We start from the raw sequence: 19,190 nt of genomic DNA on the forward strand, positions 1-19,190 counted from the left end.
ATTTGGGTTACAAGCTTGTAACTTCTTTCTTCCTGTCCAGATAATAACAAATTTGCTTTCCTGAATCTTTTTCTGTTTTGTTGAAGTCTTTCACAGAGAGGTGCACCCTAAGGCATTCAGCAGTATTTTGAGTCAGTTACCAAATCCCCATGTTGGCTCCAGGCCAAGCAGATCTGTCCCTGCCCTCGAGGCACTCATGGTCTGATGGGATCAGACCTAGGAACAGGGACAGCTGCAGGTGCAGAGCAGAAACACAGGAGGCCAGGGAGAGGCCCGGTGCTTGGGGGAGGCAGTCTCCTGGCATGTGTCAGGCCCATGGAGCTCAGCTGTGACCCTCCAGCACACTGAAGATCATGTGTCCGTGCCCCTTCAGGTGATCGCCATGATCAAAGGCTTGCAGGTGCTGATGGGCAGGATGGAGAGCGTGTTCAACCATGCCATCCGCCACACTGTCTACGCCGCGCTGCAGGACTTCTCCCAGGTCACCCTCAGGGAGCCGCTCAGGCAGGCCATCAAGAAGAAGAAAAACGTCATCCAGAGGTCAGCGCTGCTGCACACACTCGCTGCACGGTCATCCAAAACTGAAGGATCAGCTTAGGTTTGAACAGCTGTAGAGTTAACATTTTCATAAAGTGCATTTATATTCAACCTCCAGGCACCCTTTGGGTGAATTTCCTCTAAATGTAATGCAGTGGGTCCAATTATTAACCTGAGCAACCCACAATAAATCAACTACAGAAGGTCCAGGCAGTCTGGAGACCCAGGGACAAGGGGGTGCTTATCTGGGGCCTGGGGGTGTCTCAAAATCTGTCTGGCAGTTCTGTTCACCAGGCCTGTAGGGACACACAACCCAGAATCTCATCTCCCATTTCTTCAGTATTTTTGCTTCTGTTCCTTCTCGCCTGTCTTACAAATGAGTCAAAAACTATTGCATTGGCCAAAAAGTTTGTTCAGGTTTCTCTGTAAGAGGCTACAGAAAAACCCGAACGAACTTTTTGGCCAACCCAGTACATGTATATTGCAGAGTTCCTGTAGCAATCTTGAGCTAGTTTTCTATGAATGTTTAGCCTTTTAGATAAAGTTTTCTTTCAGAGACATTTACCTAAAATGAAGCTCACAGGGGCTTACACATGTACTGATTTCATTTTGTTGCTTTATATAATTGTCACCTGATACGGTATGACTTTAGCATTAATAAGATCTTACACTGTGAGGTTTCCCAGTTTTTGTTCTGTCTCCTGGAGGGCTTAGTAAAGGTTTTCATATTTTCAGTAGTGCCTTGGTTTTGCTCACGCTTACTGTGATGGAGCCTCACCACGTGGGAAATGGGCAGCGTAGCCTTAGAGTAACTCTGGATTTAGCTAGAGCTTTCCCCGTGAGGTGATTAGGATGGGCGTGTGGGTGTGGCGTCTGCCCTGAGGGTGGCGCTGTGGAAGACTCCGAATGGTGGAGCCCTGTTGGGAGTGGGGGCATCCCGATGTCCAAGTGAGTTGGGGACATGGGCAAAGTACCCAGTATTGTGCTGGTGACTTCAAATTCAAGTTAGAAAATGGGATGACTCGCAGGGAGGTTGAGTTTCAGCTCTGGGTGATGTTTGGGGTCTGTCCTCTTGCTGCCCTGAGTATGTCTCAGTGTTTAGGAAATAAAACATCACGTCTGGGCTAATTGATACAAAATGCAATACATTAGATCCTCTGAGGGTAGTAATGTCCCCAAGAAAACGATCTATTTTTAAAGTTTCACGTTGAACTGGTCCATTACCACGTCTCCCCGCTGCCTCCGGAGGGATTCATGTGTGAGAGTTGTCTGTGTGAGAGGCGAAGCGATGCTGTGACTGTAAAGGTGCCGAGCCTGTCAGCACTGCATCTGCCCTGACAGCTTGACGGGCGGTTTAGTGTCCTGCAGGCCATCAGGAAGACCGTGTGTGACTGGGAGACAGGGCACGAGCCCTTCAACGACCCGGCCCTGCGGGGCGAGAAGGACCCCAAGAGCGGCTTTGACATTAAAGTGCCACGGCGCGCCGTGGGACCCTCTAGCACCCAGGTTCTTGTTCCCCGATCCCCTGTCACTGCCTGTTCCCCTGAGTGGGCTGACCCTGAGCTGGGGGGTGGTAGGGGGGCTGGGAGTGAAATGACCTCACCGCTGTCTGCTTGGGCAGATAAAGTACTGCCTGTGTCTTTTTTGCTCCTTTATTCCTTGCCCAAGTGACTCTGGGGTGCAGACACCCTGTGATTCTTGGGTTTGGTTATTTGCATGCAGAACTTTGACTGCATCGACTCCTATCCCAAAAATGTGGGTGAAAGTCTGTGTGTCTGTATTTATGCTGTGTTGCCTGGTGGGTGTCTAAATGTATGGTTATAATTTTTATGTTGGCTCTAAAAATGATCATTCCTAAAGATAAAATTTTTGGAAATTTAAAAACATAGCTTTGGTGTGTCTGTGGTCTTCAGCTACCTCTGCTGCGCCCTCTCCTGGCAAACTCAGCTCCCTCCTGCCCCCAGGCAGCTTTTCTCTGACCCTTATACCTGATTTACTATGCCCTTTGGCTTTTCCCCTCCTGTTTTGGGACGTTGTACTTCTTACTCATCATCTCTGTGTTGGGGGCTTTTAGAATCGCTTCTGTCAGTCTTTCAGAGAATTACCAGCAGAGCATGTTGCTGACTGTATGAAACCTCTGGGGTACCTGGGAGGAAGTCATTGCTGCCCAGGGAGGGTGCCGTCCGGGGTCTGTCCATCCCCTGTCTGCCAGCACGCTGGCGCCCTCCTCACTTGTCCGCGTGTCTGTCCCTGCCCTGTGCTGCGTGTGACTAACGCTGTCTCCGCTCTCCCGTCTGTCCGTGTCTAGCTCTACCTGGTGCGCACCATGGCGGAGTCCTTGAGCTCTGCTGAGCTGCTCAGGCAGCTCAAGTCTGTGGGCACGGAAAGGCTCTTGCATGTGGTTAACGCGTTTCTGAGGCAGTCCTACACCTATCCGCCTCTATTAACCTTTGGTGGTAAGACATTGTTTGTTTTTCTTGTTGGTATTTACGGCCCGAGGCGAAGGGTTCTGCTCCAAGTTCTTTGTCCCAAGCAGCAGCGACTTGGCCTCGTGGATGGGCGCCGCCCCTGCGAGCCGGCACGGTGTCCACGGGGCAGTCCCCCTCATGGTTTATCTGCGTTTGTCGTAACTAATGTGCCATGTATATTTTCTCCCCCACAAATGTTTCCTTGGATAATGCAGCTTTACATGGTGAGAACCATGCTAGAGTCCCTCATTGCAGACAAAAGTGGTTCCAAGAAAACCTTGAGAAGTAGCCTCGAGGGGCCCACCATATTGGACATAGAAAAATTTCATCGCGAGTCATTCTTCTACACCCACTTGATAAATTTCAGTGGTAAGAGCTACTGCTGACCAGTGTCCGGCCCAGCATGTTCTAACACCACTAACACCATCTAGAATGCTTCCGCCTGCCTGGTCGCCCCTGCTGTGGTCCCTTCACGCACCCAGGCAGTGACACAAGTTGCCACCCTCATGACATTCCCTCACCTGTTGCTTTAAATGCACGGCCGGCTGGGGGTTCCCTCCATGTGGCATGGCCCTTAGAAGGGTGAGGCCTGTGGGCCCGGGGCTGGCCCAGTGACCTGGACGCAAAGTCTTTGTAACCTGAACTGGGTCAGCAACGCAGGCCAATGTGACTGTCACCTGGCTCGAGACGCAGGTGGTGATAAATATCAGAAGCCGCCCATGACTGCAATGTGTGGAAGGTGGCAGGTGACCTGACGTGCACAGCCCGTCCTAGGGTGACCGGGGCACGTGTGGATGCCCTTTGTCATCGTGGAGCCGTCCACGTTTATTTCTGTGCTGCAGCCATTATCCAGGGTGGGAGGCCTCTATCTTGGCTGCAAGTGCTGCAGGTTTAGAGTAATAGTAAGGCTTTTGTTTTTCTCTTCATAAAAGGATGGAAACATTTTTTTTTCAATCTGTTTTGCATTAGATAGACCTGCACCAAGTGTGCCTGTAATGCTGTGTCTGTATCCCGTATAAAATAAATCCCACCAGAAGGCACGCAGTGTTGACCAGCTCCCGTTGGTGGGCGGTGGTGTCCGTGCTGGGCCCGTGGGGCTGGACGCTGACTCTGCTCTGTTTGTGAGTGAGAATCAGCATGTCCAGGTGGCTTTGCCTGTGGCCACACTGTGCAAGGCACACGTGACCCCTCCCTGCTCATGTGCACTCTCCGCAGCTCAGGGCTGAGAGCCTGGCACGCGCCCCCTCGCATTGTCCTGTGCAGTCTTCTCTGCTTGCGTAATATTAATGTGGTGTTATTTGAATTCCTTAAGAGACGCTCCAGCAGTGCTGTGACCTTTCGCAGTTGTGGTTCCGAGAGTTCTTCCTGGAGCTGACCATGGGCAGGAGGATCCAGTTCCCCATCGAGATGTCCATGCCCTGGATCCTGACAGACCACATCCTGGAGACCAAGGAAGCATCGATGATGGAGTGAGTGTCCTGGAAGCCTGTCCCAGCCTCCTGTCTGTGTGATTGAGGCCCTTGGTGGCATTTGGGAGCCGGGAGGTGGGGGAGGGGTGACTGTTCTCAGCACTTCATTTGAGGTCGTAATTCTTTTTTTTTTTTTTTTTTTAATTTATTTATTTTTGGCTACGTTGGGTCTCCGTCACTGTGCGTGGGCTTTCTCTAGTTGTGACGAGCGGGGTCTACTCTTCGTTGTGGTGCGGTGGCTTCTCTTGTTGCAGAATGCGGGCTCTAGGCGCGTGGGCTTCAGTAGTTGTGGCTTGCGGGCTCAGTAGTTGTGGCTCGTGGGCTCAGTAGTTGTGGCTCGTGGGCTCTAGAGCGCAGGCTTAGTAGTTGCAGCACACGGGCTTAGTTGCTCTGTGGCACATGGGATCTTCCTGGACCAGGGATCGAACCCGTGTCGCCTGCATTGGCAGGTGGATTCTTAACCACTGCGCCACCAGGGAATTCCCTGAAGTCGTAATTCTTGGGGTGAGACTTAAGATATCAATACAAGGAACAGGTGTCTTGGCTTCAGACTGGAATCCAGAGCTGAGGCAGTACAGCTAATTAAGTCCACTGTGTCCAGGTGCTGGGAGGCCCGGGAACTTGGCAAGGGGAGAGGTGGCCTGGCATGTAGTGTGTGGCGTGGCCTCCGACTCAGATGGATTTGGGAGAGGAAATGTTCATTGAACATCTTTGTTTAGAGTTTGAAGCTCAGGGTCAGGGCAGGGGGCCAGAGATTTTGAAAATATGAAGTCCATGGAGGGAAAGTAATAGCAAACGGGGTGTCGTGTAGTGAGCATATTGGGGCCCTGCCTAGCGGGTCCTCCCGCCACCGTCCTTGCCTGTGCACGTCAGGAGGGCGGCCTTCCCTCACTCTGCAGCAGCCGTGGTGTCTGTTCCGTAGCGTTAGAGGCCTTGATGAGCGTGTGTGCGCCTCTAGGGCCACATTGGGCCCTCTGCTTACGTGCCTCAAGCCCTCAGAGGGACCTTACTTCTGGAGACCGTCGGCTACCACCATTTGTCCAGGGAGAGAGGGGCTTTGGCCACACCAGGTGTGCTCAGGGTCAGCTCTGGGGCCCAGGACCTTTGTATGTTTTTCTTTTTAAGTCGACAGTTTATTCTTAAAAATAAGAAAATGACTCATTCTTGTGGTTATTAAAAATACTGCAGAGTGGGGTGAAAATCTTTGAAACGCGATAGCTGAGAAGATGAAGTTGCAGGAGGCCCTCGTGGACCCAGCAGGCACCCTGGGCATGGCTGAGCCAGGCATGTCCTGCCAAGGGTCTGGCCAGCTTGCTGGGGCCTCTGTTAGGGCCCTCACAGAAGCCGAGTTTGGCATTTGAAGTAAGAGATTATTTTTCCTCATGAGAGAGGAAGACAGTGAGGGTTACATTTCCCGTGGAGGGCAGGGTGTGAGAGCCGAGAAACCCCGTGTGGGCGGTTGGCCTGACCTCTCTCCCACTCTGCAGGTACGTCCTCTACTCGCTGGACCTGTACAACGATAGCGCCCACTATGCCCTCACCAGGTTCAACAAGCAGTTTCTCTATGACGAAATCGAGGCAGAGGTGAGGGCCCAGGCACTTTTAATAGACTTTTAAAATTTTCCTTTTTCCTCTGAGTGTTAGAGGGAACAACCTTTCTTTTTAATACAAGGAGGTTCAAACAATGGAATGAACTTTGAAATAAACATTTTGGGTTGAACCCTTCTATCTGCACTTTTTTCTGTGCATCCACACAGGATGATTGCGGTCTTAAAACATCAGCTGTTGGGGGACATCCTTTTCACGTGACTGCATGGCATGAACACTGCATATCTTGCCTGTTTCTTTCATGAACACAGTCTAGAGCAGGGGCCTTGTACAGAAGAGATGCACTGAACCAACCTCTATTTAATTTCTCTAGTTTTAGCTTTTTACTTTTAATTATAAATAATGCTTTGATGAACTTCCTTGCACGTATCTTTTTAGTTGTATTGGATTATTCTTGAGGACAAATTCCTACAAGTGGAATTATTAAGTCTGTGTACATGCAGCTAAGGAGAAAAATCTTATTTTCTAGCTCAAGATGTAAGAGAATTTAACCTCAGCAGATTACATTATACATCTGGGTCTCCTTCCCCATATCCTCATAAAAACCACAGGAAGTGCTTCTTTGGGGGAGATGTCGTGGGCTCCTGGGTGAGGCAGGGTGGGCTGGGACAGAGACCCGTGGGTCCTGGAGCAACTCCGCTCTGAGCACAGGGTATCCTCATCCCAGTTCCGGGGGGTACGTGCTAGCCTCATTTGCAAGTGAGGATACAGTTTTGAGGGTGAAGTCACAGACTGTGTCCACCCTGCAACTCTGACTGACGTTGGGAGCCCAGAGGAGGCCACGGGCAGCGGCTCTTGGGACATACAGCCTGGAGTCAGGAGCTGCCCCCAGATGCAGTGCACGATAGCCCCTGGGAGCACGTGAAGAACAGAGACTTTCTTATATTCCATTGTATTTAAGAGAATTGGAGCATTTTTCTCCATCAGTAAGTAAGGTTCTGACATAATTTTCAGTGGTGGTGTGGTGGTCACTCCTGGTCCCACTGAAATGGATTTAATCTGCTATTGTTGGACAGTAAAGATGTTTCTGTTTTCTCATAAGAGCCTGTTTTAGTTGCCTTGACAAAGGGTTGGGGTTTTGCGGTTTTGTTTTGTTTTTTAATTCAATCCCCAGAACTTATTTATTTTATAACTGGAAGTTTGTACCTTTTGACCCCCTTCACCCAGTTCTCCCATGCTCCACCTCTGCAGCCACCAATCTGTTCTTGTATTTATGGGTTTGTTTTTGGGTTTTTTTTAGATTCCACATATAAGTGAGATCGTGCAGTATTTGTCTTATTTCACTTAGCATAGCACCCTCAAGGTCCATCTATGTTGTCGAAAATGGCAGGGTTTCCTTCTCTTTTATGGCTGAGTAATATTCCATATGTGTGTGTGTGTATGTGTGTGTGTGTGTGTGTGTGTGTAGATACCTTCTTTATCCATTTAACCATCAGTGGACACAGGTTGTTTCCATGTCTTGGCTGTTGTGCTGCAGGAACCCTGGGGTACAGATATCATTTTGAGTTAGTGTCTCCATTTAAATACCTAGAAGTGGAATTGCTGGATCAAAAAAAAAAATTTTTTTTTAAGTTCTGTTATTTGATCTTGGTTTAGGGAAGCATTTTTGGGGGGTGGGGGGCGTGCCGTACCACACAGCTTGGGGGATCTGAGTTCCCTGATCAGGGATTGAACCCAGGCCCTTGGCAATGAAAGTGCAGAGTCCTTACCACTGGACCACCAGGGAATTCCCTAGGGAAGCAAAATTTAATGCACGCTTTCCTTTCCTTTCCTTTAGGTGAATCTCTGCTTTGACCAATTTGTTTATAAGCTGGCTGACCAGATATTTGCATATTATAAGGTTATGGCAGGAAGGTGAGTATGTGTTTGTAATTTGGGTACAAAATCTTGGGCAACTTGATCTGACATTTCCATTAAAATTCACAGCACGTGAGAAATTGTCCTTTCTTCTGTCCATGCTAGTTTGCTTCTTGACAAACGGTTACGATCAGAATGCAAGAATCAGGGTGCAACAATCCATCTCCCGCCATCTAATCGCTATGAGACGCTGCTCAAGCAGAGGCACGTGCAGGTGAGCCAGGCCTTTCCTGGGCACGGTGAGGCATGGAACCAGCAGTGGAAATAGTGGGGTTTTCTTAGAGCTCCTCAGGTTTTAATAGATGTCAGTATGTATGTGGCTGTGGGACCATCCATGTAAAGAGCTGAGGTTTTAAAGATAAGCAGTTTCTCTTGCATAACCTGACACACAAGGGAAGGCTGCCCTGCACAGTTCCCAGGAGGCCTGGCCCAAGCACAACTCCTCTCCAGGAGCCCAAAAGACAGAGCTTAAAAGAAAGAAGATGTGGACTCTAGTCAGCTCAGAGTGGTGGGGAGGAACTGCTTCTTGGCCAGCACAGAGAGTAATAATACAGTGCTTGTTTTTTTTTGTTTCTTTAAAAATAACATATATACATCACCAAAAGGAAAATACAGAAAACTGTAGGGAAATCTCATGTAATTCTATCTACAAATAACCACCATTCACATTTTGGGACATTTTCACCAGGGTTTTGCCTGTATTTTTATGTTATTGAAATGATCCTGAGGTATGCACATGTTGTTAGGACTCTGCAGTAGAGATGGAGTAGTTTTCTCCTACTCATCCTTGTGACACGGTGAGGGTAAGGCACATGCAGGCCGCTCTGTGCTGGGAGGTGGCCCTGAACCCGTTACAAGGGGTACGCTAAGTGCCAGACCCAGGCTCTCCAGGATCTCTGGGGAGGCTTGGGGTTTTCTGTCTGTGATGTAAGTGTAAGTACACTATAAGAGTCCTTTTATAGCTTTGACTTACAGAATTTCAGCTCTAGGAAAGTAGGGTATTTGATCATACTGTCATCTAAATTTTGTACATTATTTGTCTGTCTTATCTTTTGGAATCAGTTTCCTGGGATAGATCCGTATTCTCTTGCTTAGTTGTTTTTTAATGTTCATGCTTTCCACTCTCTGTGCCCAGCTCCTGGGCAGGTCCATAGACCTCAATCGTCTGATTACCCAGCGCGTCTCCACCGCCATGTACAAATCCCTGGAACTGGCAATAGGGCGATTTGAGAGTGAAGACCTGACATCAATAGTTGTAAGTGCTCTCCTTTTTCTCAGACTCAGCAGATTTGGGGGGTTGGAGCTACTTCTACTTTTGTCATTATTGATAAATTGACCTGATGGTAGGTTAATTTTTTGCATAGAACTCAAAAGGTGTGCACTCACTGAGCTGGGCCTACCTGGGCATCTGCTCTTCATATGCACAATTCTAAATTGACTTCAAAGAACAAATAGTTACACCTCACTATGGCAAAAGATATGGCAAAAGAATGAAAGGAGGAACATTTTAAAAATTAAAAGGAAATGAAGACAGACAGAAAGGATTTGAGAGAAGATCATGGAGATGATGGACGGTGAAGATTCAACATACATATCATAGAGGCCCCTGAAGACAAAAACCAAAGCAATGAGATGGAACAAACATTAAAAATGCTACTTGAGGGCTTCCCTGGTGGTGCAGTGGTTGGGAGTCCGCCTGCTGATGCAGGGGATACGGGTTCGTGCCCCGGTCTGGTAAGATCCCACATGCCGCGGAGCGGCTGGGCCTGTGAGCCATGGCCGCTGAGCCTGCGCGTCCGGAGCCTGTGCTCCGCAACGGGAGAGGCCTGCGTACCGCAAAAAAAAAAAAAAAAAAAAAAAGCTACTTAAAGAAAACTTTGATGAAATAAAAAACAGTATAAATACATATTAGAAGCAAATATTGCATACATGGGAAGACGACCTAAAGTGGCCAACACCAAAGAACACTGTAGTTAACATTGTAGTATTGGACTTTCAAGGAAAAGGAAAAACCCTCTGGGTATCTAAGCAGAGTGATCAGGGAAAGAAAATCCAATTGTCCTCAGACCTTTGCCAGCAGGGAAGGAGATGCAACTTAAGGATTTCGTGCCAAATCTATCTTCCAAGAATAATGGCTGCAGGCAAATGGTAATGAGCTTGTGAGAACTTCAGGAAGACTGTTGTTCCTAGAGAAGCAGGTGGGGGGCAGGTGTCTGCTGGGCCCACCTCTCCTGCCTCAGAATCCAGGCTGTCTGTGGCCACAGAGCCCACAGTGGCTCTTCCTTCAGCCTGGCTTGGGCTGGGGCATGGTGTTTCATTGCCCTTGGTCTTAATGTGATTTGGTTGAGGTTTTGACCACTATAAATAGAATGCAAGCCAGAGACCTTTTTTTCTTTTCCCTAGCTTTTAGTTTTATTGATCTTTGCTATTGTTTTCTTTGTTTCTATTTCATTTATTTCTGCTCTGATCTTTATGATTTCTTTCCTTCTACTAACTTTGGGTTTTGTTTGTTCTTTCTCTAGTTCCTTTAGGTATGAGATTAGATTGTTTATTTGAGATTTTTCTTGTTTCTTGAGGTAGGGTTGTATTGCTACAAACTTCCCTCTTAGAAACGCTTTTGCTGCATCCCATAGGTTTTGGATTATCGTGTTTTTGTTGTCATTTGTTTCTAGGTATTTTTTGATTTCCTCTTTGACTTCTTCAGTGATCTCTTTGTTATTTAGTAGCATATTGTTTAGCCTCCATGTGTTTGTGTTTTTTATGTTTTTTTCCCGTGTAATTTATTTCTAATCTCATAGTGTTGTGGTTGGAAAAGATGCTTAATATGATTTCAATTTTCTTAAATTTACTGAGGCTTGATTTGTGACCCAAGATGTGATCTGTCCTGGAGAATGTTCCATGTGCACTTGAGAAGAAAGTGTAATCTGCTGTTTTTGGATGGAATGTCCCATAAATATCAATTAAATCTATCTGGTCTGTTGTGTCATTTAAAGCTTATGTTTCCTTATTAACTTTATGTCTGGATGATCTGTCCATTGGTGTAAGTGAGGTGTTAAAGTCCCCCGCTATTATTGTGTTACTGTCGATTTCCTCTTCTATAGCTGTTAGCATTTGCCTTATGTATTGAGGTGCTCCTCTGTTGGGTGCATAAATATTTATAATTGTTATATCTTCTTCTTGGATTGATCCCTTGATCATTATGTAGTGTCCTTCCTTGTCTCTTGTAACATTCTTTATTTTAAAGTCTATTTTATCTGATTTGAGTATTGCTACCCCAGCTTTCTTTTGGTTTCCATTTGCATGGAATATCTTTTTCCATCCCCTCACTTTCAGTCTGTATGTGTCCCTAGGTCTGAAGTGGGTCTCTTGTAGACAGCATATATATGGATCTTGTTTTTAAATCCATTCAGCAAGCCTGTGTCTTTTGCTTGGAGCATTTAACCCATTCACATTTAAGGTAATTTTCAGTATGTATGTTCCTATTACCAATTTCTTTAATTGTTTTGGGTTTGTTTTTGTAGGTCCTTTTCTTCTCTTGCGTTTACCACTTAGAGAAGTTCCTTTAGCATTTGTTGTAGAGCTGGCTTCGTGGTACTGAATTCTGTTCACTTTTGCTTGTCTGTAAAGCTTTTGATTTCTCTGTCAAATCTGAATGAGATCCTTGCTGGGTAGAGTAATCTTGGTTGTAGGTTCTTCCCTTTTATCACTTTAAATATATCGTGCCACTCCCTTCTGGCTTGTAGAGTTTCTGCTGAGAAATCAGCTGTTAACCTTATGGTAGTTCCCTTTTATGCTATTTGTCGTTTTTCCCTTGTTGCTTTTAATAATTTTTCCTTGTCTTTAATTTTTGTCAATTTGATTACTGTGTGTCTCGGCATGTTTTTCTTTGTGTTTATCCTGCCTGGGACTCTCTGCGCTTCTTGGACTTGGGTAGCTATTTCCTTTCCCACATTAGGGAATTTTTCGACTATAATTTCTTCACATATTTTCTCGGTTCCTTTCTCTTTCTCTCTTCTCCTTCCGGGACCCCTATAATGTGAATATTGGTGCGTTTAATGTTGTCCCAGAGGTCTCTTAGTCTGTCTTCATTTCTTTTCATTTTTTTTTTCTTTATTCTGTTCTGCAGCAGTGAATTCCACCATTCTGTCTTCCAGGCCACTTATCCGTTCTTCTGCCTCAGTTATTCTGCTATTGATGCCTTCTAGTGTATTTTTCATTTCAGTTATTGTATTGTTCATCTCTATTTGTTGGTTCTTTAATTCTTCTTAGGTCTTTTTTAAACATTTCTTGCATCTTCTGGATCTTTGCCTCCATTCTTTTTCTGAGGTCCTGGATCATCTTTACTCTCATTATTCTGAATTCTTTTTCTGGAAGGTTGCCTATCTCCACTTCATTTAGTTGTTTTTCTGGGGTTTTATCTTGTTCCTTCGTCTGGTACATAGTCCTCTGCCTTTTCATTTTGTCTGTCTTTCTGTGAATGTGTTTTTTGTTCAACAGGCTGCAGGATTGTAGTTCTTGCTTCTGCCCAGAGACCATTTTAAATTTACTCGTAGTCACATTAGAAAAGGAGAAAGAAATTGGAGGAATTAATTTTAGTAATCTACTTTATTTACCCAATATATCCAAAAATTAACAATTCAACATATAATCATTATAAGAACTCTATTGACGTGGATATCTTACATTTGTTTTCATGTTCAGTTTCTGAAATCTGTGCATCTCACACATATGGCGCATCTCAGTTTGGACCAGCCACATTCTTGTTGCCATATGGGGCCAGTGGCTGCCTCAGGGGATAGTACAGACCTGGGCAGGTTTATGAACAGTCAGTGTGAGAGCCTGGAAGGCCACCTCTGAACATGCTTGCCAGTTCTGCTGCACAGCAATGCTTTTGAGTAACTTCAGGTGCGTTAGGAAAGCTAATTAAGGCTAACACCTGAGGACACACTGTGTGCCGTCGGGTGGGGGTGGACACATCCCAGTGTTCTCTGCCCTGTGAGGGGTTTGGAGGCCAGCAGCGGACAGTGGGAGGTAATTGCAGTAGAGAATGGACAGTGGCCATTCGGGGGCAACCATGGAAAGGAGGGGCATTTTAAGAGCAGTGGAGAGGACACGAATTTAGGTGTGAGAAGTAAGCTTGTGTCACCTGCCAGACCGCCACCACGTGCGTTCTTGGCCTAGCTCACTGGCCCCCTCTCAGTGCAGCCCCTCGCCGTCCACGTCCTCCTCTGCCCGCTCCCGGCCCACCACCATGGCGCTACCCACGTAGAGGATGGAGGCTGCCATGCCAGGCCCAGCTCTGTCCTCACGCCCCTGTCTTTGTGGTCCCACAGGAGCTGGATGGCCTCTTGGAAATCAACCGCATGACCCACAGGCTGCTGAGCAGGTACCTGACTCTGGACAGCTTTGATGCCATGTTCCGGGAGGCCAACCACAATGTGTCAGCGCCCTACGGGAGAATCACCCTCCACGTCTTCTGGGAGCTCAACTACGACTTCCTGCCCAACTACTGCTACAATGGCTCTACCAACCGGTGAGCATGCTACCTCACAGATGGCTCTGGATGCCCCTTCCAATGGGCATCGAAACAGGATGGTCTCAGGGCCCATCTTTTCCCATGTCCAGGATACTCAGGCCCTCCTGGTCTCCTCCATTTGCAAGTGCAGCCCTGGGCCAGCCCTTGGGTGTATGGTCATGGCTTTCATGTGCAGACCAAGTGCGGGGCCAGGGTTCCTATCCAGGGCACTCCCTTGGGGCTCAGGGCCAAATCTGGTACTTGTGGACAGCAGCTGCTGGGTCTGTACCACCTCCATACTTTTAATGTCTACTGACGTTGGAATGTGCTGGGTGACTCTACTTTTCATGCTTCCATTCTGGGATGTCGGGCCATGTGAGGGTCTGCCAGTTAGCCGCCCTCCACGCACCTACCATTTTACTATGTTGAACAACACAAAGTGGCCCGCTGGAAGGGTGGCATGGCTGCTGGCTTCAGGGTTATGTGGTGCAGTCTTGTGGTACAGCCAAGGTCCTGGGATGGCTCTGTGTCACCTCCACACTCTGGCAACTGCCTGCCTGAGGCCTGTCCTCTCTGCGCTGAGCTTCACTCCTGCTGTGTCAGCACATGCCAGAGAGGAAATGTGTGTGTGTGCTTGTGAGTGTGAGAAATGGGGGTGAGTATGAATGAGGGTGTGTGTGAGAGACCGTGTGTATGTGAGTGTTATGACCACTTTTTATTTTTATTTCTTATAAATTTATTTATTTATTTTTGGCCGTGTTGGATCTTTGTTGCTGTGCACGGGCTTTCTCTAGTTGCGGTGGCTTCTCTTGTTGCAGAGCACAGGCTCTAGGCACGCAGGCTTCAGTAGTTGTGGCTCGTGGGCTCTAGAGCACAGGCTCAGTAGTTGTGGTGCACAGCTTTAGTTGCTCCACAGCATGTGGGATCTTCCTGGACCAGGGATCAAACCTGTGTCCCCTGCATTGGCAGGCGGATTCTTAACCACTGTGCCACCAGGGAAGTCCTATGACCACCTTTTAAAAGTAAATGTCTTTTGCTTTTCCTTTGCTTCACTACTGCATCTGAACATCCTACCATGTGTTGGCTTGATCACTACTGTCTTTTAGGCCTAGATTTTTGTGTCTTGATCCAGGGGTGCTGAGCTTCGACCCCGAGGGCAGAAGGGAGGCCCTCCTGTGGCCTGATCATACCTGCTATTGCCATAGTCTGTTTGGGACCCCAGGGTTGGTTTCCTTGTGGGAAATACAGGCCTGTTGCTGGTACATGGAGGTGTGCCATTAGGCCCATCAGCTCAGCCCCATGCAGCAGCAGAGGGTACATGGCCATGGCCACAAGAACCACAGGTGAAGGAGCCCTGGTTGCCCTTCTTGGGTCAGGGGGCCCTGGGCCTGGCTGGGCACAATCCACCGGAACCAAACTTTAGAGACTACTCATCCCTGTAAACTCCCTTCTAAGTGCCCAGGTTCTTGAAACAGGTATTTTTCAAGTTGTTTTAGAGTTGGAATTAACTGAAAAAATATTTTTATTGCATCAGTAATGCATCATAATTGTAGAAAAGCTAGAAATCGTGTGGATGTGTATGTGTGTATATATATATATATATATATATATGTGGAATAGGTACATGGGGAAAATAATTAAATCCCTAGAGATTTCCCTTATAAAATGTCTATCTTCTAGAGTTTTTGCCATACGGTCGAATATACATGTGTATTTTTTGTTTTGCAGAAATGGATGTTGTTAGGCATACTGTTAAGTACACATTCTTTTTTCACATCATATGTCATGATGGGGGCATTCTGTGTGTACATACGTGCTTGTCGTGTTTCTGAAAACCTAAGTCATGGCAAGATTTTCTGTGCTTTGGTCGGTCCGTTTAGAACTTTTGGAGTTAATTTGTTATGTCCCTTAAATCATTTTGCCTAGTGCTTAGAACTGGCGTCTCTAAAGGTGAAATGCAGCCGAACCCCATTATTGGCAAGTTGAGAAAATATGTTCCGGGGGCGGGGGGCATTGGGCAGGGCTGTGGAGGTGGTAGAATCAGGCAACACGAGGAGTCGTGATTTTCTTGTGTTATTTTAGGTTGCATTTTTGATTATCTAGCATTTTGTCGCCCTTTAAGGGATTCTCAGAGATCTTGCAAAAGGAACAGTTGAAGATGCTCCCTGGGCCCCCTTTGTGCCAGCTGCACTGCGTGTGTTCAGCATCTGCCTGTTCTGGTCATCTTGGTGACAGCCCGGTGGGTCGAGGGCTCAAAAACAACAGGAGCCCCATGGAAGGACTGCAAGGGGGGTGGGGTGGGAGGGAGCTGAAATCTACATGGTGATGAAAACTCAGCATGTGCTGTAAACCTTTCTGTTGAATCACTATGTTTTCTGAAAGATGCTCCAGGCATGATGAGTCGTGAGTGTGCAGTTAGGGAAAGAGGTCTATTTCGAGGCCCTGCCTGCCAAGCTGGACTCACGTGGGTGCCCTTCCCTGATCGGGGCCGATGCTAGGGAACAACCCGCCATCCTAGGCTACCTGTCCTACTGGCAGCAGGAGTCTTGTCAGAGACGAAGTTGCCAGGACTCAGGTCAGGAAGTTGGTGCCGTGTGGCCCAGCAACCTTAGCAGGAGTGGAACACCTCCAGGCCGTGTCACTTGCATGGCCTGACAGACACTATGGCATCAGGTGTGTAAACTGACGAGAGGCACCTCTGCCCTGGGTCCCCTTAGCCTGTCCAGCACGAGGTCCACCCTGAAGGGCAGCAAGCAGATGGCTGCCCTCGCCTGATAGTGCGTGCTCCCCACTGCCCACACGGCGCTGGTAGGTGGCTTTGCCTCCAACGGGCTGTGCGATTGATTGCACGGGAACCCAGTTTCCCATGCATTGGAGCTGTGACCTCGGGCACGTGTGCTGGCAGAGGCCAGCGTGAAGTGACCTCAGTCTCCTTGGGCCCAGAAACCTGAGGTGCAATTCAGAGGGAGCCCTGGCTGCACGAGATGCAGTCTTCACCAGAGCAGCAGCGCTGGAGGCCTCCACCTCTTGATAGCATTGGCAAAAGCCATTGCTCCTGTATTTTTAACAGGTCTTTCAGTGGAACCCTTAGAGCTTCATTATCTGGAAAAGACATTTTAAAGTAGCGTTTCGTATGTCCACGTTGCATGTGGAAACCTGAGAAGACAGACAAAATTATGCCACTCAGTATCTTAATTCCATGCCTGAGGGTTTTCTGAGAGCTGCTTGCGGGGAAACCAGAACTCCGTTTGTTGCTTGGCGTATCTACTTATTTTGCTGCTTATTTCCGATTAGTGATTTATGCCTGGTGACTCTGGGAAGTCGCATGGGGTGGCCTGTGACTTAAATTTAATCTGTACAGCTACTAATTGTGACAGCGCGATAGCCCTCGAAGTAAGCCAGCAGTTGGGATCAGAGTCGGGCCTCTTTGGCAGGAAGACCACTGAGGAGGGTATGTCCTCAGTGCAATGTACCACAAGGTTTTCCCATCACTGGCCATCCGTCCCTTGGTTAGGGTAGTGGCTGCCAAGTTTCTCCACTGGCGTGTTTCCATTTTTCTGTTTGAAATTTATAAGTAATATATAGGGAGATAATCTGAGACTTTAAAAACGGTTCCTTGGGGCTTCCCTGGTGGCGCAGTGGTTGAGAGTCCACCTGCCGATGCAGGGGACACGGGTTCGTGCCCCAGTCTGGGAGGATCCCACATGCCATGGAGCGGCTGGGCCCGTGAGCCATGGCCGCTGAGCCTGCGCGTCTGGAGCCTGTGCTCTGCAATGGGAGAGGCCACAACGGTGAGAGGCCCGTGTACCGCAAAAAAAAAAAAAAAAAAAAAAAAAAGGATAACGACAGAACCCAGCCACTCAGCAACGTGATGTTTCCATGTAAATGTGATCAGCTCCACAGGCGGCTGTCCTCTCCTCAGATGCAAACATTTGTTTCATGCACAAGTGGTGTTTTGACAGTTACATCCTTTTTTATTTATTAAAGTGCAATATGTGTTAATCAAGTTTTTTGAATTTAATAATTAGCAAATCCATGAATTTTATCATGCTTCTTTGTAAAAAGTTTTATATGTTTAAATGAACGCTTCTGATTTGAAAGTGTGAGTCGATTTTGACATTTCTGCTTTAAGATCCAAGCATTTGAGTTTTAGTTGCTCTTAATCTGTTATGAAGCCACAGTCTCGTGGCTCTGCAAGTGTGTTTACAGACTCATCTTCTGTCAGTTTGTACCCAGTGACCTGAGTGACCACATCACTGTCCGAATCTGCCTTCCCACTCCTGTCCCTGCCATCATTGCTGTGTCCAGAGGCCCAGCAAGGCCCAAGTGCCTGCATCACCTCTTTTCAAAAGACTGAATGAAATGGTCCTAGTGCCAAGTTTGGAGACTCTTTTTATGTGCTAGAAGGGCCTCCGGTGTCCTCACTCTGTTCCTGAACTTCGGATACATTTATGATACTTCAGAGTGTTTATAGCTCATTCCTAGTATGGGTTTTGATTTCCCAGAATTTTCCTATGTGATGATTAATTGGGAGGAAGATTTAATTGATGAGTAATGGAAAAGTCCTGAATTTTAAAGAACTACCATTAAATTTTTGGTTTTCTTTCTTTTTTTTTAATCTTTCTTGTTTAGATTTGTTCGGACGGTATTACCATTTTCTCAAGAATTTCAAAGAGATAAACAGCCAAATGCACAACCCCAGTATTTGCATGGATCAAAGGTAGGTTCTTCTGTGTTTGTATTACGATTTTTAAGTTCATAGCGAAGCGTATTTTGAAGTTTAATTTGAATCAGTGTAGTTTCAATAATTTGAATGTATCATGCCACATATAAAATGTTATTGTTTCCTTCAGTTAGCACCCTTCTGAAAAGTAATGTAGTGCTGGGACACCTTCTGGCCATGTGGTGGGTGTCAGCTGTGAGACTCTTGGAAGATTTAAAGGTGTAAAAATATCAAGCCAGAAAAGTTTGTGGAAGAGGCTTGTGGGTGGGGGCCACATCTGTGATGGAGGGGCAGGGTGGCCTGTCCAGCTGTGACACCTTAAAGGGAGGAGCTGAGGTGGGAAGGGGCATGCGGAAAACAGCTGACATCCAGGAACCACAGGACACCCACCATCCCATGAGATGAGGCAGGTTTCCCGGCTGACATGGCTGGATGTGCAGCAGCAAGGGCATTGCTAAAGGTTAGTGTTGTCAGTATTTAAAGTACTCTTACAATTTAATAAGAAAAAGACAAGCGGGGGCTTCCCTGGTGGCGCAGTGGTTGAGAGTCCGCCTGCCGATGCAGGGGACACAGGTTCGTGCCCCACATGTTCGGGCCCCGCGGAGCAGCTGGGCCCGTGAGCCATGGCCGCTGAGCCTGCGTGTCCGGAGCCTGTGCTCCTCAACAGGAGAGGCCACAACAGTGAGAGGCCCGCGTACCACAAAAAAAAAAAAAAAAAAAAAGACAAGCATTCTGTGCTAAAAAGGAGGCAGGTGCATCTGCATCTGCAAAGTAGGTGCCCATCTCAGAAAAAAAAGATTAGATTGTTCTTTTTAAAGCGACCAGCTGTGACTGAACTTAAACTTATGGATTTCAGCCTCTTTGAGAAATTGTTCATGTCATTTTTATTCTTAAAACCTAAACCAGTATTTTTTTGTTAGATCATTTGGACTCCTAACAGAAGTCTAACAAAAGTTTGCGTGAGAAACACTGATGCTGACTATTCATCTCATATGATACTTTTTTGAGGATCA

At 47.1% G+C, this 19,190-nt stretch overlaps 1 protein-coding gene across 4 annotated transcripts in view; it reads left to right on the forward strand.

The window, feature by feature from the left end:
- CYFIP1 (cytoplasmic FMR1 interacting protein 1) overlaps window positions 1-19,190 on the forward strand; it is a 93,484-nt gene that overhangs the window by 57,102 nt on the left and 17,192 nt on the right. For all 4 annotated transcript variants that reach the window (XM_012535595.3, XM_049712575.1, XM_049712574.1 and 1 more), the window contains exons 14-23: window positions 374-540; window positions 1,896-2,043; window positions 3,221-3,374; window positions 4,318-4,474; window positions 5,962-6,058; window positions 7,860-7,936; window positions 8,045-8,153; window positions 9,075-9,194; window positions 13,273-13,472; window positions 18,087-18,174. In XM_012535595.3, the coding sequence (XP_012391049.1) occupies window positions 374-540; window positions 1,896-2,043; window positions 3,221-3,374; window positions 4,318-4,474; window positions 5,962-6,058; window positions 7,860-7,936; window positions 8,045-8,153; window positions 9,075-9,194; window positions 13,273-13,472; window positions 18,087-18,174 (1,317 nt within the window). The remainder of the gene's footprint in view (window positions 1-373; window positions 541-1,895; window positions 2,044-3,220; window positions 3,375-4,317; window positions 4,475-5,961; window positions 6,059-7,859; window positions 7,937-8,044; window positions 8,154-9,074; window positions 9,195-13,272; window positions 13,473-18,086; window positions 18,175-19,190) is intronic.

This window comes from Orcinus orca, chromosome 7, assembly GCF_937001465.1.
Source record: "Orcinus orca chromosome 7, mOrcOrc1.1, whole genome shotgun sequence".
In the NCBI taxonomy this organism is placed as follows: Eukaryota; Metazoa; Chordata; class Mammalia; order Artiodactyla; family Delphinidae; genus Orcinus; species Orcinus orca.